At 34.1% G+C, this 23,412-nt stretch overlaps 1 protein-coding gene across 4 annotated transcripts in view; it reads left to right on the top strand.

The window, feature by feature from the left end:
• MPP6 (membrane palmitoylated protein 6) overlaps nt 1–21,439 on the top strand; it is a 103,831-nt gene extending 82,392 nt beyond the window's left edge. For all 4 annotated transcript variants that reach the window (XM_032483845.1, XM_032483846.1, XM_032483843.1 and 1 more), the window contains 5 exons: nt 48–116; nt 2,025–2,186; nt 7,573–7,775; nt 8,822–8,950; nt 14,961–21,439. In XM_032483845.1, the coding sequence (XP_032339736.1) occupies nt 48–116; nt 2,025–2,186; nt 7,573–7,775; nt 8,822–8,950; nt 14,961–15,137 (740 nt within the window). In that variant the 3' untranslated portion in view covers nt 15,138–21,439. The remainder of the gene's footprint in view (nt 1–47; nt 117–2,024; nt 2,187–7,572; nt 7,776–8,821; nt 8,951–14,960) is intronic.
• The last annotated feature ends 1,973 nt before the right edge of the window (nt 21,440–23,412 follow it).

The raw sequence follows: 23,412 nt of genomic DNA, 5'->3' as shown, positions 1-23,412 counted from the left end.
ATATTCTGACATACTGTTTAAGTTATGTTTGTCTTGTCATCCTTCAGGACCTTTTTGTGGAACCATTAGTAGCAAAAAAAAGAAAAAGATGATGTATCTCACAACCAGAAATGCAGGTATGTTTTAAATACTTTTTTGAGAAGTCCAAGTGAAATCCCTTTATATCATTAATCAATGTGGCATACACTCTGTATAATTTTAAATGAATTCATTCAGATTAGTACCCAGATGCAAGGGGCTGGCATGTAAACATTTGGCACAATATAATATAACGACATCATTTAAATCCTGATATGTGTACTTGTACTATCACTAGTGTGCTTTAGTTTATGAGTATAGTTCACAGTAAAATGAATGGGTTGGGATTTATGCTTGTATTAATGAAGGAGTAATGTTACAGTTTAAATTGTTCAGAGAACTTTGATAGTTACTTATGTGTCATTTCTAAAGAGCAAAATGCCTTTATAAAGATATTCTAAGGGTTACGATTAGGGGCAACCATATTCTGCCATAACATTGTCCATAATACTTTTTAAAAAACAGTACTGGACCAAACAAATCAAACAGTATATTTTACTTTCCCAGATTGGTGATTAGGAACCTGACCCATAGCTCCCCATCTTGCCTTGCTGACTCCCTCTCTGCCCCCATATAAGTCCTCTTTTGTTTTAGTAATTTACAGTGACCATCCCTTTACCTCTGTTGCAGGAAACCTGGAGGAAAAGGAAGGATGTTGCCTTATTTCCTACTCTTTAGGGCATGGATTCCCTCCTTTCCCTTTGTTAGCAACCTGGGTTCCCATGGATTCAGGGATTTGTTGGTTGAGGTTTCTTTGCATATGTTTACATATATATTTAAATACACATTGTATTTAAATATTGTACAGAATAAAAATGTTTTATTGAAAAAAACTAATCTGATCTAATAGGATTCTTTCTTAAATTTTTAGACTTAAAAATAAATACAACATCTATCACAGTTCTTTTCAGTTTTAGAGGCCAATAGGAGTGAAATGCAGCTCTTTGAATCAGAAGGCTCTGGAGGCTTACTCAAAAGAATTGACAATTTCAAAGTACTTTCTTGACTTCAGAGCTACCTCTACATTGGTAATAAACTAAATAGCACACCATAATGGAAATAATGTAACAATATATTATAATAATAATATAATAAGGGTAAAATAGACTTTCCCTTAATATTGGTTTTAATCTACTATGAAGAAATTGTGCAAAGAAAGTGTTGCTGTTAGGATAATAACCTAAGGAAGGAGTATTATTATTGCAGATTGAGAGTTATAGCCATAATAATAGGTAATATAGTATTTCAAATCCACTTTGGCTTTATTATTCATTAAATATATGTCCTTAAGGCTTTGTTGCAAAATGGTAAATTTGTAATTTTCCCATTGATTATAATTTGGAAATGTGCTTCTACTGAAAATAGTTAGGATCCACCATTTTATACATAAATTTAGAATCTCAGTATTTAAAGCTTAGTATGTTGTCTACAAGCATTTTATTAATCAAACTAATATTTGCAGAGCGACTACACAGTATCTGTTCATTTACATCACTGGAAGGGAGAACTCATTCTACGAAGCTTATTTAAGCAGCCACACTCAGTATACTGCTGTCCTCCATGTTTGATTTATGCACTTCTTAGTGGAATAGATCACATAAACTGATTTTCAATTTGATTATATTATAGTAGTTATTTCTACTGATGAATTGATTAGAAAGAGATTTTAATGGATAGAATATCTGATAAGGATAAAGCACTGGCATTTTTCTAGCTTTGTTAGACAGATTTCTATGGGTAAGTGGATGGCAGCAGATGTGTAAATCAGAATGTGAAATAGTTTATTGTACTTTACCAGACTTATTTTTAAAAATCTGTACTTAGTACAATTCAAGTGATATTTAACTATCAAAACAACTAAACCGTTGCTGAACAGAATAGCAGAGGTTTTTCATCTATAGTAAGAGAGAACTGAATATGATGTTTTCCCATTTCCTTACATTTAGAATTTGATCGTCATGAAATCCAGATATATGAGGAGGTAGCCAAAATGCCTCCTTTCCAGAGAAAGACATTAGTATTGATAGGAGCTCAAGGTGTGGGACGAAGAAGCTTGAAAAACAGATTCATAGTGTTGAATCCCACTAGATTTGGAACTACAGTGCCATGTAAGTTTTCTCTTTCCTTTGGTATTTAATTGTCAGGAGATAGTTGGTGGGGCAGGTTATTATTTTCATTCCCAAGTAATGTCTGATTATGCCAATGAAAATGAACAAGCAAATGATATTGAAAAACTGAGTGTTTCTGCAGCTGTCTTGGAATGGTACTGTAGCCCTGTCGGCTTGCTGCCTGGTGGCAGTCACTTCTCCAATCTCTTCAATTCAGAAATGCTCATGAAATGCAAGTATTAAGAGTTGTGGCGAAATCAGTGTTAACTTTATATTTTCTTGTGCAATTGATGTATATCTAAAAGTTGTATTTTTCACCCACTTTCACATAAAGAAAAGGAGGAAATCTGCTGGATCCTCTGACACTCCCAGTGTCATAGTGTTTTTGTGAATTTCAGTGATCTTGCTTGTAGCTCTCAGTCCTGCAGGGTCATACACCTAATTTTTGATGGTACATTAAGAGTGAATCCTCTTCCTGAGCTTGCAGCATTAAATAAGGTCACAAAGATTGATATATAAAATAAAATAATACTGATGGGAAGTATAACCATTGAGTAAACCAAACACGAAAAAGATTTTACGATCTTTGCATTCTTTCACATTTACATGGAGAATTAAACAGTGATGTCAGAAGCATACTTGATGAGAATGGAATTAGATCAAGGAATGGAATTAGATCAAGATCATGATACCATTGTTTTATTATAAGGACTAATATGCATTGTCTTTAGTTTGGAGATGTATGAGACTTTACTTGTGGGAACTTAAATGCTCTCTCCCCTGAATGATGCAGCAGACAGGTCAGTGTTGCCTTTATAAACCTCCTGTCTGTGCTTCCAGTTCTGACCAAGTCTCCTTTCAATTAGCACAATATTTCTTCAGATATTTTAATGCCTGTAAGCTGTTCCATGTCAAATCTTAGCCTAACATCACTCCATCTCTTTTGGATGAATTTTGGAGTTCTTCTTTCATCCGGTGTGCTTTGAAGTTTAGTTCTCAGTAAGGAATCTTCTGCTAAAATTCTTAGGAGTGAATTAGGGGAGTAACCTTGTCATTGTCTGTTTGTAGTCCCCTCAGGGTAAGGCTTTGAGTTCCATTGTAGGCACTATAAATTATTAAATTCAGACAAATCCTAGGTAAGTAGTTAAGGAAATAAAAATCTCACTCTGATCAAAGTATTTTAAGTATTTTAAAGTATTTTATTTTTCATTTTTAAAATTAATACATGTAGCATATTTTAATCAAGTAGTTCTTAAAGATATATAATGGAAAGTAACTCTGTCCTCTACCCCACCTCAGGCCTACTTGCCAGAAACACTTTTTCTTTTTTTTCTTTTTTCTTTTTTTTTTTGTGCTATTTCTTTTCTTAGTCTTCTATATTTCTTAATTATGTCTTCATTCTGCTCTTTATTGCTTTATGCATTGTAGGCCTTTACCTACTGACATCCTGACTATCCTCTCAATATAAAGATAGCTCTAGTTTCAGTGAATTCGTTTTCACTGTCTTGAACAGCCTCTCCCTCTCCCCCAACCCAAGAATTTCCTAGAGTTATTTTTTTTCTTCCTCTCTTTACCTTAATTTTATGTGTTTGTATGTATAGTCTTGTATTAAATCAAAGACTCACTGATTTAGTAAATCATGCTTTTTTCTTGGAGACCTCTGTCTCAAAACCCTCAGCTTTCCTACTTCAGCGAGGACTACACACTCGCCACTCTGGCTGCCCCACTGTTAACATAGGGATGTTTCCCTTTGTTGCTGTCCTGAATTGAAGCTATTGTTCCTGGGTCCCATCCTTTTTATTTATTTCTTGGTTTATTGCCTTGTTTTGCTAGAGCACATCCCTTGTAACTTCACAAGAAATGGTATATGGGATGTAATTTCTGCATCACTGTATTTGCAGTTCTATTTTCTGCACTCTATTTGATCGGTTATTTGGCTGAGAATAGAAAGTCTAGATTGTAAAACTGTAAAGGTGTTTCTCTTGAATCCAGTTCTGTTACAAAGTCTAGTGCCATTCCAATTCTTGTTCTTTCATACATGACCTGCTTTTTTCCTTCAGTCTTTAATTTTGTCGTTTTTCAGTATTTTATAATTTGATGATGATGTGCCTTTGTGTGCATCTTTTTTATTCATTGTGCTGATGATTAGTGAGCACTTCAGACTAGAGAGATTCTTGTCCTTCAGTTCTAGGGAATTATTTCTTGGATGATTTCTCCTTGTTTTCACTGTTCACTTTTTCTAGAATTTCTATTAGCTGGATGTTGAACATCTTGGATTCATCTCCTCAATCTCTTTGTTGTTGTTGTTGTTGTTGTTGTTGTATTATCTATCCCTTTATCTTTTTATTCTGCTCTTTAAAAGATTACCTGGAGTTCTTTATTTTCTAGCCTAGCAATGGCTTTTCATAAGTTATGGTTTTCATTTTAGGATTACCTTCTGTTTGCTGTTTGTTTTTTTTCCTACAGCATCATCTTTTGTGGGAGCTATCCCTTCTGTATCTCTAAGAATATTAAATAGTGTAATTCTTCTTTGTTTTTTCTGTAGGATGATAAAAAGATTCTCGAGATGAATAGTGTTGATAGTACACAACAGAGTGAATGTACTTAATGACACTGAATTATGCACCTAATACTGGTTAAAATGATAAATTTTATGTATGTATTTTATCATGATAAAAAACCCTAAAAAATTTAATCTTAATAGCTTCTTAATATTCCAGCACATAAATACATCCATGCTTTATTTAACCCGTACTGTTACTGACCATTTTTATGGTTTGGGTGGCTTTTTTGTTACAAGTAAAAAGGTGATAAAATGTATATACATAAACCTCAGATGTAAAATTATTAGACCAAAGGATATGGAGAGAGATATATTTATATATTTATATGAGTATAAATATTTATTTCAATTTCTTGATTTCTTAATGCCAGATTAATTTCCAGAAAGGAGTACTATTTTATCTTTCAGTAGACTTAATTTTAGTAAAGATTCAAATCTGAATTTTTATATGGAAAGATTTATGTATATCCATACATCATCAACTCTCATTTCTTTATATAATGTAGGTATGTTTTACTTTTCTTTAAATAATTCACATTTATATAGCACCTAGCTTTTCTTTTTAAGCCTCAAAATAAACACAAAAAAGAAAAACATTGATAAAGTGTGACAAGTTGACCTAATTTTTGATACACAATATTGTACTATACATTGTCAGGTGATATGGATGGGGAGGTCTCATAGGGAAGGAGGTAAATGCTGATGTTGTATTAAATTGATTTAATTTTCTTTCTATATTATAATAAATCCTAAAATAAAATACAGAAAGTTATTAATCCAGGGGATAAGCTACCTTATGAATCATGTTCTCTCTGTAATACATCTTGAGCTTAGTTAACAAATAAAATATTTTGTTAATTATTTCCTCATTATCTGAAGGAACTGCTAAAGATTAGAATTTTGCTTATTGACCAGAAAACTTAAATTCTAAGCAATCATATTATGTAGTCACTTAGCACATAAGCCTAAGGAATCGGTTGTAGACAAGCCACCATAATTTAATTTCTGTGTTCTAGAAATGGAAAGGAGCTTAACTGTATGGTGATATAGATCTCATTTTTTTTTTTTTTGACTATTCATTAGAGAATGGTGTCATAGATAAAATTCACCTGTAAACTAAAAACACTTCACCAAGAATTTAACATTCCCCCCCACGTGTTGGAGGTAGTGGTGGGGGCAGTGAGTGTGCTTATACATACTTATTTCAAGCAGCACATTCCCATATATGGTTTCACTGTAATGCTTCACCAAAAGTAGTACTCTTCTAAAATTATGTTTGCAGATATGAAGCCAAGTCCTAGTATGTATGCATTTAGGAAGTTTAAAATTGCCTTAGAAGTTTTATCATGCCACCATTGGCAAATAATTCCAGAAACCTTAGAGACCACACATTTTTGAATATGAAAAGCCATCATAACATCTTGAATATCTTTAAGTGACTTTATAAATCTCTCCACAGTGATCTGGAATGAGCCAGAAAACAGCCGGGGAAAGAGGGCGTCCTCTCGTACACAATGATCTTGTTGATAAATTAGACCCTTACTATTGAGCTTGAACTTGAAGTTTATTTTATTGTTATAAAAGTGTTTTTAATGTGGTGTGCTTATTACAAATAGTCAAAATACTGTCAACTTTTGATCTGGCTTTCTTTCTAACTTTAATTACATGTGGTTAATGATTTTGTTAGATATTCTGCATGTATAAGTACTTGATTAATCAAAGTAGAATACTTTTTTATATCTGATCCAGCCAAACCCAGATTAAGGCTAAACTTGAAAATACATACACACACACAAACACACACTCACATAAATTATTTCTTCCTAGGGAGTGTTTACAAATTGGGAGGCAGCACCTAACTCTGCACCTTTGCAACAGTTTGAAAGGGAATAATAGTCCATTCCTAGCATGCCAAGTTGCAAAGAAATTGTATATCTCTGAAAGTATTTAGAGTCCTAAAATATCAGACAAAAGGATCTTCTAAATTTTGACTTGATCTCTTTACTCTCATTCTCTCAGAAAGAATACTTCAGGTCAGAGTAGAGAAAGTTTAATAGACCATAATAACATCCAAGTGGCTAGATCCACCACTGAGGTGCAAAACAAAATGATTAACATTTGAGAATATCAATTAGAAGGAAGTTAGAAAAAAGGTTTAGTGCTGGGGCGAGATAACGAATAGGTAATTTGTGGGTAAAACTACACTTCAGAAAATTGATAATACCAACTAAGAATAGAAGAACTTTGTTCACTTGTTGGAGACTCAATTAGGAAATGTTAAAGTGTAAAAAAAGGATATAACTGATATTTCTTAAGGAGAAGGGGAGTAGTGGTCAGCTGGAAAAGATACTCACTTGTAACATCTCTCACACTTACTAGCTTTCACCATAACTAAGAATTTAAATTTAGGATTCTGCTTCTTGGTAAATATATTTTGAGTTTCAGACTAACTATATAAAGCACATTTGTTAATATAAATTATATACTGGAGACTACCTCTTAAAACGTTCCTGTAGATCAGAAGTCAGCAGACTTGTTTATTCAAGGGCCACATAGTAAATATTTTAGGCTTTGCAAGTCATCTAGTCTGTGTGACAACTGTTCCACCATTGTAAAAAAAACTATAGGCAATAAAATGAATGAGCATAGCTGTGATCCAATAAAACTTTATTTACAAAAATAGGAAGCAGGCTAGATGTGGCTATAGGCCATTGTTTGCCAACCCTTGCACTAGATGGAAAAGTTTTAAGCTACCCCGTGCATTTCAGTTTATTTTTTAAATACTGCGTTCTTTGTACAAATTCTCAATGTTATCTTATTTAGTTACTTCACGGAAACCAAGGGAGGATGAAAAAGATGGCCAGGCATATAAATTTGTGTCACGATCTGAGATGGAAGCAGATATTAAAGCTGGAAAATATTTGGAACATGGAGAATATGAAGGAAATCTCTATGGAACCAAGATCGACTCTATTCTTGAAGTTGTCCAAACTGGGCGAACTTGCATTTTGGATGTCAACCCTCAAGTAAGCTTCATGGATTCATAAGTCATTTTTTTAAGCTTCATTTCCTGTGGAGTTTTTGCATTGTTTTCAGATTATGAGAGCGACTCTTTCCCTCTATTACCTGGAGAGATAGAGTCTTATTATGCATCTATAACCAGTTGAATAAATTGCTGATCAATTAGTCAACAGAGACTTGGATAGTAATAGCAGCTTGATAGAAGTTTAGTATTTATTTACTTGCTCAAGTAATATGTAAATGCATGTGTTAGGAAATGTTAAATTTAAAATTTAAACAAGGCTACAACATAAGAAATAAGTCACACCCTTTTCCCACTCAACACACACACATGCGTAACATTCATTACATTTTCATCCCATCCATGTCTCTCTTGCCGATTCCCTCCCATCACTCTACACTCAACCCAATCTCACTTCTTTAGTCAGAGATAAATATTATTAATAGTTTGGTGTGTATCTTTCTGTCATTTAAGTATGCCTTAAATACAAATATATATATAAAGTGTAATGGGTTTTCTATTTTTGTTGTTGTTTCTTTTGTGTATAAATGGAAAAACTCCATACAGATTCTTTAGCTTTCTTTCATTAAACAGAATTTCTTGAAGAGCTTTTCATGTCAGGTCTATAGAGCTTCTTTGTTCTTTGTAATTACTGCATGGTATTTCATAGTACAGATATATTTATTTATGTAACCACTCTCCAGTTAATGAACACTGAAACTATTTCTGCTTTTTCAATATTAACAGAATTCTGCAATTAGCATAGAAAGCATTTACATCATTCTTGATAGTTTGGGGATCATGAAGTTTAATACATTCCTTTGTTCAAGGATACTAAAGAGTAGTGAGACTGAGATCAGAACACAATTAATGGATAACCATTTTAGGAAAGTATTGTATGGAATCAAAAGGAAAGGGTGGGTAGTATTAAATTATGTCCTTACTCTTTAGGAAGAAGTAAGATAGACCTTGATTATTTAGTATAAAATAAAGAGTAACATAATTCAAAGTCTAATCCTATGTAAATTGATTTGTAATTATTCTGCACAGGCCCTGAAAGTGCTGAGGACATCCGAGTTCATGCCCTATGTTGTGTTTATTGCTGCTCCAGAGCTAGAGACGTTACGTGCCATGCACAAGGCTGTGGTGGATGCTGGTATCACTACCAAGCTTTTGACGGTGAGCAGTTCTTTTCAGGCTAACAATTTTATTTTCCTCCTAAAATTGTTCTTTTTCTTTGGGGCATGTTTAATTATATCTAATCATGTTTGTGAATTAAGCATATTAGGTAAGGTATTAAACAATAAAAATTTGTTCCCTAGTTGTAGTTAAGATTTGGAATAGTATGGCTTTTACTTAGAAGTCATTGTTCATTCTATTTTAAAACAAAAGCTTACTCCCTCTATATAAATGAAATGGACAAATATTAAAATGTGCATATTAATCTAACTCCCTCATTTTACTAATGTGAAGACTGGGCCCCTAGACCATTAACAAGCATGTTCTTAAGATTTACTACTGGTTGAGTTAGGTGTTCTGACTTTTAGCTGTTGCTACATGTTTTCTCTTGTTCTCCCTCTTCTTCCTCATGTTATGGAAAAGTTTAAACATATACAAAAGAAGGAAGAAATGAACTCTCATGTGCCCATCACTTAGCTTCAATTAACACATGGCCAGGGGAGAGGGTATAGCTCAGTGGTAGAGCATGTACTTAGCATGCACAAAGTCCTAGGTTCGATCCCCAGTTCCTCCATCAAAAAAAAAATAAATAAATAAACCTAATTACCTCCCCCCAAAACACACAAAATAAATACATGGCCATTTTTATTTCAGTTAGACCTCTCTTCTCTTCCTCCCTTACCTTGAATTATTTTGAAGCAAATCTTTGATATAATTATCAACCATAAATACTTGAGTATTTATCTCTAAACGACTGACTTTTTTAATGTAACCATAACACCATTAACACATAGAAAATTAAGAGCAACTTCTTAATATATGTGATCAATATACAGTATGTATTTGAATTTCCCAAAGATTTGTAATTTTTTTTTTTTTTACAGTTGATTTGTCCAAGTCAGGATCCAAGCAGTATCAACACGTTGTATTTACCTGATATCTTCTTAATGTCTTTTTTTTCCTTCCAGCTTGAGGTATAATTGATATATAATAGACTGTATATATTGAAAGTGTACAGCTTGATAAGTTGGGGCATATGTACACACCCATGAAGCCATCGCAGTCACGACAATGGGCATGTCCATCACTTCCATAAGTTCTGTGTGCCCTTTCAGAGGCCCTGCCTCCTGCTGCTCTATCTCCTCTCACACATCACAGCTAGTAAGCCTTGAGGTCAGGTAGTGTTAGTTCTCTTTCAGGTTGTTCCATGTCTCTACGGAACTTTATGAGCATCTGGAATATAGTTATAATAAGTGTTTTCATGTCATTGTCTACAAATTCTAACGTTTGCATCGGTTCTGGATTGGTTTTGATTGAATGACTTTGCTCCTCATTGTGGGTCTTATTTTCCTGCTTCTTTGCAGTCTTGGTAATTTTTTATTGGGTGCTAGACATTGTGAGTTTTGTCCTGGGATGCAGTTAATTTGGAAATAGTTTGTTCCTTTCAGTCTTGCTTTTAAAAATTTGTTGGGTAAAACTAGAACAGTTTTCATTCTAGGGACAATTATTCTTCACTACTGAGGCAAGACCCATTTGAGAATTCTCCCAGATGGCCTGGGCATCATGAGGTTTTCTGTTCTGCCTGGTGAGAATGGCTTCTGTTCCTGGCTCAGAAGGAATACCTCTCATCCTTTCTGGTGGTCCTGGGTAGTTGTAACATTCACTGGTTGGTATTCAGCTGAATGCTGGAGGGGGACCTTTTGCAAGTCTCTGTAGTTCTTTCTCCGTGCTGCTGTTCTACCCAGTATTCTGTCCTGTGAACTCCTGCCACCTTGTTCTCTCTGGGCTGTCAGCTCTGTCCCAAGTTGGAGGGTCCAGTAGGCTCCTCCTGGGCTTTGCCTTGCTGTGCTGCAGCCTGGAAGCTCTTTCAAGCCCAGTAAGCTGGGGTAATCATAGGGCTCACTTCATTTGTTTCCTGTCTCTCTGGGATCTCTGTCTTCCATTGCCTGATGTACGGTGTCTTTAAAAGAGTGTTGTTTCATGTATTTGGTCTGTTTTAGTTGTCAGGCAGGAGGGTTGGTCTGCTGTCTGTTAACTGTGTGTTAGCTGGAAGCAGACCTCTCTCTTTAGACTCTTTTAATCTGTAAATTCTCAACTGCTTCACTCCCTTCTCTTTTAACCTTCTAACTTAGTTGTTTAAAAAAAAATTGATTCATAGGTAAAATTGGACCTGATCTATAAAATTCCCCAGTAAGTTTTTCACCTAGTAATTTTAGCAACTTTTATTGGTCTTTGCCTGGATCAGTTTTTTTTTTTTTCTAAGGAATTATAAAGTGGTACTATTCTAAGTTTGTCATTCATTCTGCATTTACAAGCTGGAATACTTCTAAAAAGTAGCTTTTTCTCATCAGCTAGTTGGTTACTCTGAGGTGAAGTATATACAGGAAAGTCAGAATGTGTGCTTGATACTTTCCTTTATGGGTCAGTTTTGAGAATAATGGGTTTGTTCCATAAGAACTGCCATAGGTGACCAAATTAAGGTTTGTGTTCTTTTTAGTATTATCGTGAGCACATGGATTTAAACCTGTTTAATGTGTTTTACTCTATTGCAGTTTTTATTCTTATTGATACTCAAATTGTTGTATCTTTGACCAACAGGGGCTTATTTAAGTTAGCTCTCAAGCTCTTATTTCATGAGCCTAGTTGTCTCAGATAACTTCCTTGCTCTCTTGTATGACAGATGTTCCAGGCTCATGTTGTGCATTTCTTTTTCCAGGCCAGGAATCAGCTATTCCTCCAAGAAGCTCTGTTTCCTTTTAGAGTAAATGGTATTTTAAGACCATAATACTAGGGGTGCACATTGTCCCAAGATTAATCATTGTTTCTAGCTATACACCTTTTAGGTAGACAGAGCCAAGTTGGATATATGTTTTTCTGTTTGGGTGTTTAAAGGAAACTATATCATGAAATTATACTGATACTTCCCAATCAAATTCAGGATTACAGGGTTTTATTTAACCTGTTTTACATGTATAGCTTCATTCCCCTATGCTGAGTATCTCATTTCTCAAAAACACTGGGAATGTTAGAATATCACATAATTGCTCATTTGATTTATCTCACAGTACACACAAAACAGTCTGAAAAATAAGTGTACCAACACTACCAGGTATGATTACTGTGAACTGTCTCTCCCCCCCAGCTTCCCAGTTGGTTTGTTGTTGTTGTTTGTTTGTTTGTTATATCCTTAAGGTTTATCCTGTTAAGTATATACAGTCAAATTGCTGTGTTTTAAAGCCACTTGGAATACTCCTCCCTGTGTACTTAGGTCAGTTATTATTCTTCGATGTTTAAATTGTCTTGTCTTTAGCTAGTAGTTGCCTATTCATCTTGTTTTCTGAATCTTTTTAACACACCCTATAACCTTCGAGGATTCTTTGTTTTCCTGTTGGAACAATAAGCTGTTCCAGGTTGTCCTTACACATTTCTTGGCCTGGATCTGGAACCAGACTTCCAAAAGCCCTGCTTCCTTTTAGTGAGAAATGGTGTTTAGAGATAATATAGGTGCTAAGGGTGTGCATTCAACTTATTTGGGCATTGTTTCTAAGTCTTTTCAGTGGCCAGATGAACGAACTATATTTTTCTTTTTTGGAAAACATAAGTCAGTGTGGTTTAATAGTTCCAACTCAAATTTTACATTTTTACTGAACTTTTTTGACTATCTTTATCTTTTTCCTCCTGTGCTAAAAGTCTTGGTTCCCGATGGCATTAACATAATCTCTGACTTGACATATATAAATGAAGCCCATACTACATATATAATACCTGACTAACAGTATTAATATTAACAATATGATTATTGAAAAGTTTTAAGTTTCAGACTTTTTAAAAAAATTGTTCTTAGGATGTATCCCATTGAGTGTTGAATTATTTTAAAGTCACTGAAATAATTTCTTTCCGTGTGGTTAAGCCATCAACTTGAAACACAGATTTGTTTCATTTTGCTTTTGATTTTTAGATATTGCTTTTTATTTTAAATTTAGTTTTCTTGTATTATTCTATACATTTTCATATTTCCAAAGTAAATCTTAAAAACGAAGAAGAAATCTAGCTTTCCCCTGTCCTTTATACTCTTTTACCTCCCACACACATAGGTAGCCATTTTCACATTTTCATGTAAGCAAGTATGTATGTGTGTCCTCCATCCCCCATTTCTTATATGAAAGGTGGCTTATTATAGACAATAATCTGTCTGCCTTTTTCGCTTACCAATGTATTTTGGCAATCATGTTATATAGCCATACAGAGAGATTTTTTTTTCTTTTTTCCATCAGTATGGTATACTCCATTATTGTTACAAGATTGTTATTGTCAAAAAGAACTGATTTTTGTAAACAAGACAGATTGATAATGACTATGCTAAGTAAGAATTGTTTTCAAGTTGAATTGTGGCCTGTTTATACATCTATAATAAAAGATATTTTATTTCCTTCAAACTGATTCTGAGATCTCAGTGAAAATGTTAACTGAAACATAAGTACTAGTGTCCCTCAGGCTTAGTTGGAACCCATTTCTCTCTATGTACTTTCCTGTAGGTGTTTTCACCAAATCCATTAACTTATATACCTTGTTATGCTGATGATTCCTAATTTGTATGTGGGTAACCCAGACCTCAGAGCTCCAGCTTGCATAAACAGTCACCTACTTACTGTTACATCTGCACTTGGGTGTCTCATAGACATCTTAAACTTAACACATACAAAGTAGAATGTTTTGTTTCCCCCACCAAAACCATGTTTTCTATTCTCCCACCCCCAACTCTGCATCTTATAACCTCCCATTTATTCAAGCTAGAAGCCCAAGAGCTATTTTTGATTCATTCATTTTCCTCACTTTTCATATCCAGCCCTTTAGCTAATCCTGATGATTTTACCACCAAAATACATTTCTAGTCTGGTGTCATTTCCATCTCCTCTACCACCATCATAGTCCAGAGGTATCTTTCCATTGCATCTAGGTCCTTCATGACATGGCCCAGGCTCACCTCATTACTCATCCGCTTCAACCCTCCATCCATTCCTGGTCTTCTTTAGTATCTTAAGCACATCAGGGTCATTTTCCTCCTTGATTTTACATTGCTGTTTCATCTGCGTGGAATGCTCTTTCTCCCACTATAGTTCTCAGTTTAAATGTCATTTGTGGAGTCTTTGTAAGCACTCTTAGATCTCTTAAAATTCTTTGTTCTTGGGTGATTTCTTTCATAATACTACAACTTGAAAGTTTTTTTATTTGCCCTTTATTTGTCTCCTCCACTAGAGGATATGAACCCATTCTGTCTTATTCATTGTTATATCCACAGATTTTAAAACATAATAGACACTTAAATAGGAACTCAATAAATATTTGAAGAACATGTAGAAATATTACAGAATTTCAAAACACTTGCAATTTAATGAAAAGCTTTTTAATCCCAAACCCATTACTTATTTATTCCCCTACATTATTCCAAAATGACTAGAAATATTTTATGAAATATAAACAGTACTAGCTAGCTAAAAAAAAAAGACATAAAAGTATTTGTATGTAAAGTTAGTCTTCAAAATACATTTCTAAGATTCTCTTCCTTAGAGAGAGGCAGCAAATTTGGCTAAGAGCTTAACAGACACTGCAAATTGGGTTCCGTGATTTACAGAGTCCATAAGATAAATCTTTTGAAAAGGATGATGTAGTTGGGCTACAGACCAGTCACCTGCAATAATTCTTTTATTACTTTGGATTTCACTCTAAGATTATTGTCAGTGGTCTTTTCATTAGGAATCTTATCTTAGTATCAGTGAAACAGAAGACACAGAATACTCATAAATGCAGACATGACTGCAACTGGAGAGACTAGGATATGAATAGATGGTAATGTCTTTTTTAACACTTATTTAGATTACATTTTGAGGATTAGTATCAGAATTGTAGTAAACAAATATCCAACATACTTATTTCTTACGTTCACATTGAATTGGTTTTGAGCAAGTAAATGTACATTATATAAACTTTTTCTTTTAAAAATCTTCAACAGGACTCTGACTTGAAGAAAACAGTGGATGAAAGTGCACGGATTCAAAGAGCATACAACCACTATTTTGATCTGATCATCGTAAATGACAATCTAGACAAAGCCTTTGAGAAACTGCAAACGGCCATAGAGAAGCTGAGAATGGAGCCGCAGTGGGTCCCAATCAGCTGGGTTTACTGATGATTCAATAAGGTTCACAATCAAAATAAAACTTTTAAAAAGTGACTGTAACAAGTAAACCTACTGAGAAAATACATGCACAGATAGAAGATACCTGCCAAGTCCAGGCATTTTTATTGTGTAGATTGAAATACCAGTACACTATTCTGAATTTTTATACAAAATATGGTTGGGAAGGTGTACTAATATATAATTTATCTTAATTTTTCTAACTTTTTATGGATAATCTTTCTATTCATATCACACAAAAAATGCGTTGAAGCATTTTATATATGTTTTGATTTAGTACCCTTGCCTTTTTCATCAGAGGAATTTTCAAATCATTTACTCTAACATTGGTCTCACATTTTCACTGTGATAATGAATACTTGAAATAGTTTTGTAAAACTGTCATTTAGTTCAGTATTTAGTAAAGGGTCAGCTACTCTTATTAGGTGAAAATAGTAGTTATTGGCCTTCTTTCCTAATATGAACAATGTCTTACAGAAGCAGAATTTTAATGTAAGTGCTACAGCTAGTCTTCTGCCATTCAAATCTGACATCAGAAGTCTGCTCAATGCTACATAGTTTCATTATTTCAGAGATGTATGGCTATCCACTCTAATTTACACAGCTATGTTAGTTTTTTCCCTTTGTTCTCACTTGTGAAAAAAATGAAGAGCAATACCTTGCACTCTCATTTGTTGCAGTGACAAGCTGATGCTAAGTTAACATGTACATAGCAAGCAAGGCCATGCAGGCTGAGAGAGTGCCTTATCCTGCAATATCTTATAGCAAAATGACACTGAAAGTTGATTTATTTGTACATGTGAAAGTTTGAGAAAAAATGAACCTATTGCTTTATACAATTTTTTATTAGAGTATGTCAGCAAATGTATCATGCCTCTGCAAATTTCTGTGATGCTGAAAAAAATGCCTCTAAGTTTGAATTGGGGGGTTTCGTGAACAATCAGTGTGCTTTTTGAAGTGTGTTGTGATCATTAGGGTATTTGTTCGATTTGTTGTTTTGAGAACCAAATCCATTGAACAATTTATGAAATTTGGAAATAACTGTCAGCTGCTTTATCTCTATATAATATATACATTATATAATATGTACATTGTATGTATTATATAGTATATATTAAATAATGTTTTTTTTTTTTATATTTCTGTTAGGAAGTGTAGTTTTTTGTTTAATGATTAGGAAAACAGTTCTCCTCCTTTAGTTGCTTTAACGTATACAAATTTCCAAAATTCACCTCAGTTAATATCTTCCTTTAGGATTCTTAGATGGTATAACTTCTTAAAACATATTCAGAGATGCAGCTCATCGTTAAACTAAGTTAGCCATATTTTGTATTGCTGCTGGCTTTTCACATAAACAGTATTCACACTTAACGGGTTAGGTGCTTAAATATTAATGGTCATCATTGTCTGGTGGTAGGCACCAGACACCTGGCTGCTGAATTTGGTTTCCCCTCATCAAAGATGTCACATGGAATGCCAGCCAGGAGGACTTGGAGGGAAGAGAATATACATGTCAACAAGCAGCATGTACACACTGTTTTAAACCTTTTTCACAATGGAACCAAATATCCAAGTTGCTGTATGGTTAAGATTGCAAATCCATAGGTGTTTTTTTATTCCAGCATTTCGTATCCAGCACACAAATTCATGTTCTTTGCCCTAGGATAGGAAATTGGTGGCAAAATGGATTATACACTTTTAATAAGTTTGGTAACTTTTAAACCAAATATATTTACGTCAAGTTCTTTGCTTCTCGAAGCAACATGAATCAAAACACAGTGTCGAGATAATGTCCTATGACTTAGTGTCTCAACAACACTGTAATCTTCGAGAGAAGTTTTATTTCCACATTCTCAGGAAATGTCCTGTCTTCTGCAGTGTGCCTTCATGCTGCTGCCTGGAGCCTCTTTGAAATCATTGTAGCAGCTCAAGAAGTTTATCCACAAAATATTTCACCCATCTTGACACAATAGAAATGATTTTTTACATCATATATATTTTAAGCCTTATATGATATAAAATGCATATTATTTGAAAAACAACCTACAGTTAAAGGAATTACTTCTGTTATAAGTGGTACTCATGACTAACTACTTAGTTAATACACATTAGATTCCTCCTAATATAAAATAGAACAGTGTGGTTTATTTCATTTCAGTCCAGATGCCAGAGCTGAAGAGATTAAATTTAGAAAAGTTTATTTATCTCAGTAATCACTGAACTTGAAACACAAGTCCCATCTGAGTCTGCAGAAACCAGCAGAGCTCTGCTGAGGAAGGAGTCCCAGAGGTCCTGGGATTCTCCTGAGGCAATGAAAGTATAGTTGTAAACAAGGAAATGTGAACTTCTCTTGGGGGAAAAGTCTAAGACAATTAGCTTTACTGAAGAGAAAATGGTTTAAAATGAGGCTGAATAATTGGTAATAGTTTAAATGTACATGCATGTGCATATATGCTTTGGGGAAACATGTGCCAATACATTATTGCACCTGAAGATTTCCTTGTGGACGGGTGAGTATCCACATTGAACATTCAGGGCATGACTATTTATATACAGCTAAATATTATATATATATTTTTATTTTTTAATGTACAAATATCCAGTACCTATAGAGTTGATGTCCCTGGGTAAGTCATTTAACAATAACTAGTGGAATAAATGTGATGCACTCAAGTAGAATTTTACTTTTATTACAGCCATGCCTTGATTATGCACTCTGAATTTCTGTTTGATATTTGGATAGTGTCAAATATCCATTATATCCAGTATATCAGGACTTTTGCCAACTCTAACTGTACAATTGCTGAAATAGCTTTCTAAAATAGAAATCGTATCATAAACCCAGTACAGCAACAGTAGCCTGAACCCTAGATTCTAGAATCTAGTAAATTTATTTATAATAGCTTATAAGGAAAAGTTTTCTTTAAAAGAGCAAATTGGGTATTAACACAAATTTAGAAAATGATGCAAATTAGCAATAAAATATGTTAGTGTAGCATTATAGACTGTGGCCAGATACTAACTGCTTTGACCGTAGTATCCCAATGACAATAAAAGATGATCTTTGTTTTAAAGATTCATTTAAATTTGTGCTTATTTTTATAGATAACAGTAGGTGTCATGATCCAGTGACTGGGCTGACTTTTAAGGTGGATAGCCATGGAGTTAGGTACAATTATTTTAAATTGGTAAACACTGAACATAGAAGTTTTGAAAATTGTTTAAAATAATGATCTATTTAACACTGTACTTTTATGACTTCTGAAACAACACTCCATTTTCCAGAAGTCAGAGACTAGGGAGCCAATAATTTTGTAGTAATGATCTTTATACTAAAGATGGAAAAGCAATCATGAAGTTTTATGTATATAGATAGCAGGTCATTTTTTAAGTGTTCGAGTCACCATATATATAATATATATATATTATATATATATAGCTATGTGTATAATACGTAAAATTCTCCCCAGATACATGAATAATAAAACTAAATATGTTCACCCATGTAATTATAGCTAGTGCTCTTACATTTTAATTACTCCCAAATTCTTAGACGTTATGAAACTTTTTTCACATTGTTTTCGAAGGTTCTGGTTTTACCTTGAGGCCGATACTAATCCTCTTTTTGAAAAATATATTTGGAATTAAGTTCGGAAAATTATTATTTCAACTTAGTTTCCTTAGGGAAAAAGGACAGAGTCCTAGATGGAAGCCTCTGGAGAAATACTTATTTAAAACTTCGAATGAATTTGTGATATGGTTCAGGCTTAGAGATTATGGTACCTGCTTCCCTCTTGTTCCATTGGATCTGCTGTGAGAATTAATATAATAACATCTGTAATGTATTTGGAGTTCTTGGGAGAAATTTAGTATTTTAAATAATAGGATTATTGTATATATTACAAGTTAATATTATTCACAAACTTTTAAGAATACAACTGACTAATAATTCATCATACCAGTTTTTATGTATACATTGTGTATCTGAAAAAGATAACAGTTCTGTATTTTTTAAGGTAAGATTATTTTTAAATTGCATTTTTGTTAGCTTCAAGTTTTATTCATTTTAAAATATTTCCCATAATTTATCATATTCCTTTGTGTGTTTCTGAAATGATTTAGTGCACAGAATCAAAAATGAGTCCTTAATACACTAAAAAGTGAAGGAATGATGTTACCTTATTTCTGAGGTAAGAACTTAAAACTGTGGTTTGCACCATTTTGGCAATACACTGCACTTTCTTTAAAATAGTCTCTTTTTTGGTAAAAATAGAGCTGGTGTACTTCTACTGGCTGAGATCCTAATTCTGACTCCTGACCATCTTACCTTTGATAAAATATATATCCCCCTTTACTTTTAATATTCCACTCGTTAAAAAAGGCTAACTTAATATTTCTCTTCACCTTAAATTACAAGAAGTAATTTGTAACTTTGATGTGGTAATTGCTAAATTGGAAAATCCTTATTAGGCTACTTTATCTGTTTATTATATGTATTCACTTGCCTTGAGGTTGCTTATCTTTTAGTTCTTTTAAAGTGTACCTCTTTTGGAAGTAACATAGTAAATGGTGCACACCATTCAGAAATTCTACCTTGGGTTTTAAAACAGCCCTGAGGATGTAGTTCAGTCCTGAAGAGTTTCTGTTCTCTTAGTGGCCTGGTCAGAAAGTCCATTATAGTTTAGAATCCTAAGTCCAAACCCTTAGCAAATCCTTGCTGCCAATCAGACCACTCATGAGTCAAACAAAATTTAAGTAAGCAATTCAGTACTTTATTACATCTGAAGACACTCTAATCTTTGCCCCTTGAAGCTGTCCTACCTTTATTCCTAGGCCTGAAGTTGATTACTGCAGCCCTGTTGTTTAACTCATAGTATTAAGTTTAAAAGGCATCTGTTTTCTTGAAAGGAGAAACCATCAGTCAGGTCTGGTTAGGGAACCTCAAATCCAACATGAATGCATTTTAGTTTTGTTCTCTAATTGCTTCGTGACTGTTGGCTGATAACGCAGTGCTGTGATAAATCTAACTTTCCTCTACACACCAAAGTCGGTAAGAAGCTTTTTTTTTCCTACTGACTTTTTACCGTTTCCTAATCTCTAGCACAAACTGAATGAACACATCTACAGTTACTGTAAATGCCACTTACAACTTGGCAGATTAAATGACTCAGTGCTTGTAAACCTGTCTTAAGTCCTACTGAACAGGTATTGCAGCTACCACAGAGCAGAAGCCAAAAGGTCTTATTTTAAAATAAGTAGGAAATAGAGGTCTTTATTGCACTTCAGAAACAGCAAGCCAGGGGTTAGAAACACAAATACAGCAGGCTGTGCCAGAAATTTGACTCTTCTCACATCAGTCAAGGTGACCTGGGAGCTTGGAAGAAGAGGGAAAAAGCATAGCATCAGAAAGTCCTGCTATAAATTACCAGCACTAAACCAGAAGTCATCAGTTAAAATATGTGGCTCTCATCTTACTGTTAAATAGGAGAGTCAGGCAGTGGTATGAGTAACCTTGCTTCGAAGACAAAGGTGGTTCTGGTAAACATGGTGCAACAGACATGCTTCAGTCTTCAGGTAGAACCTGATCTGACGAATAGCTTATCTCCATCTGTAATTGATACACAATATAAATATTTCTTTTGTGTGTCCTCTTTAAAAAAGAATGCTGACTCCTCTTTTTTCAGTGACATTGACTTTTAAGAAAGTGGTATCTTGTATTTTGCTATAGAAGAATGAGCACTGGGATTCAGCAACTGGTGTAATTTCCACATGGTATGTTATCTCTGTTAGAGCCCTTGATGAGTATTTGATGTGAAGACTTTGGGGGATTTTTTTCCATCTCATTTTGGTGTATCTTTACTTTGAACACATATGCATGCTCTTTTTAACCTCTAGTCTTTGAAATGATTGTAGAAGAGAATTTTTTTTTTAATGGAGGGCATCTTCTTAGAATGCTTCTTAGCAACCTAAAAAATCAAAGCTGAACAAAAACTACTAAAGTAAGTTTCTGGTGAAAAAGTTTAAAAATAAAATTAATTGCTGCTGCTTTCCAAGTAATTGTAATACTGGTTCCTGTGTAAAAAAAAAAAATTATTGCTGTCCTTGTATAAATAAAATTTTCCTGCAGTACAATTAAGTATTGATTTCTCAGAAACTATCCCCATAAATTTTTTCACATATTTCCATATGTTGTCCAAAACAAAAATTATGGAAATGTCTAATCTGTGAGATTGCATACTCCTGGTAAAATATTTTTGTATATATAAAGAAATAAATATTTAATATTGGAAAAATGTAGTGTTTCATTTATAGATGGAACTAAGACGTAGGGATAATAAAATACAGAATGTATCAGATTAGCTTTGGTAGTTTCTTTAAATGCTAATGGTCTTTGTTAAAAGCCTCTAATGTCGTTTATATTTTCCACTAAAATATGTGAACTTTTCACCTGCCTCCCCTTTTTAACAAGAAAACCCTAATTTTTTTTTTTTAATCTATCCTAGCCCAATGATTCCAAGGCTTTCAAAGACAACTTACTCAAGGAAACAATTCCAGAGACAGGGAAGATTAAAATACAGGATCAAGAAAAAGCCTCTGTGCTTTGATGGCTTGGGATACTAGGACCACTTCCCAGCTACCAAGGAAGAGAAAGCCTGGTGGGAAGGACGTGCCTGCTCTGACACACAGCTCAGCCCTGAGGCCTGCATTGAGAAGGAGAGGTGGACCCACCAGCCAAGAGGTGGATGCGTGAATGTGGGTGAGTGCAGGAAGCCTATTTCAGAAAAGGTACTTCAGCAACCCTTTGCCAAGCTAATTTCCAGGATTCAATACTTAATACTTCAGAAATTGCTAGTCTGGTGTTCTGACATCTCCAGAAGAATCAGGTTTGTTTTTCTTTAATTGAAGTATAGTTGCTTTACAATATTATGTTAGTTACAGGTGTACAACATAGTGATTCTGTGTTTTTACAGAGTATATCTCATTACAGGTTATTACAACACAATGTGTATAATTTCCCATGCTATATAGTAAATCCTTGTGGCTTATGTATTTTATATATAGTAGTTTGTATCTATTAATCCCATATCCCTAATTTGTCCCTCCCCCCTTCCCTGTTCCTTTTAGTAACCACTAGTTTGTCTTCTGTCTCTGTGAGTCTGTTTCTATTTGACATATACATTCGTTTGTATTATTTGTTAGAGTTCATATGTAAGTGATATATAGTTTGTCTTTCTCTGACTTATTTCAGTAGGCATAATATTCTCTAGGTCCATCCACGTTGCTGTAAATGGCAGTATTTCATTCTTTTTTATGGCTGAATAATATTCTAGAGTGTGTGTGTGTGTGTTTCTTAATCTGGTTTTCTGATGGGCACTTGGGTCACTTCCATGTCTTGGCTATTGTAAACAGTGCAGCTGTGAACTGTAGGGTGCGTGTATCTTTTTGAATTAGTGCTTTTGTTTTTCTCTGGATATATACCCAGGAGTGGAATTGCTGAATTCCATGTTCTATTTTTAGTTTTTATGAGGAAACTCCATACTGTTTTCCATAGTGGCTACACCAGTTTACATTCCCACTAACCCTGTACAATGGCTCCCTTTTATCCACATCCTCTCCAACATGTTATTTGTAGACTTTTTGACAATGGCTATTCTGACCCATAATTGGCAACGCTGAGCACCTTTTCATGTGCTTCTTGGCCATCTGTATGTCTTCTCTGGAAAAATGTTCAAGTCTTATGCTCATTGTTTGATTGGATTATAGTTTTTTTTTCCAATATTGACTTGTATGAGCTATTTATATATTGTGGATATTAACCCCTTTTCTGTCTTTTTGCTTGTCGATGGTTTTCTTTGCTGTGCAAAAACTTTGAAGTCCCATTTGCTTATTTTTGCTTTTATTTCTTTTGCCTTGGGGGACTGATCCTAGAAAATATTGCTATGATTTATGTCAAAGAGTATTTTCCCTATATTCCAAAAGAATTAGGTTTATATAAAGTTGTCCCTCGATATCTACAGTTAGGCATCTGAAGACCGTGTAGTACTGTTATATTTTTTGAAAAAAACCTGCATATAAGTGGACCTGTGCAGATCAAGACTATGTTGTTCAAGGGTCAACTTTGGTTCATTCTTCCATCTTATACTATCTGTCAGTTTTCTATCACTGCAGGGACGAATTACCACAAACTTAGCAGCTTAAAACAAACTTATTGTCTCAGTTATGTAGGTCTGAAATCCAACATAAGTCCACTAGGCTAAAGTGAAGC

The sequence above is a fragment of the Camelus ferus genome, chromosome 7 (assembly GCF_009834535.1).
Source record: "Camelus ferus isolate YT-003-E chromosome 7, BCGSAC_Cfer_1.0, whole genome shotgun sequence".
In the NCBI taxonomy this organism is placed as follows: domain Eukaryota; kingdom Metazoa; phylum Chordata; class Mammalia; order Artiodactyla; family Camelidae; genus Camelus; species Camelus ferus.
The sequence above is the reverse complement of the archived record's forward strand: the minus strand, read 5'-3'. Positions and strand labels throughout refer to the sequence as shown.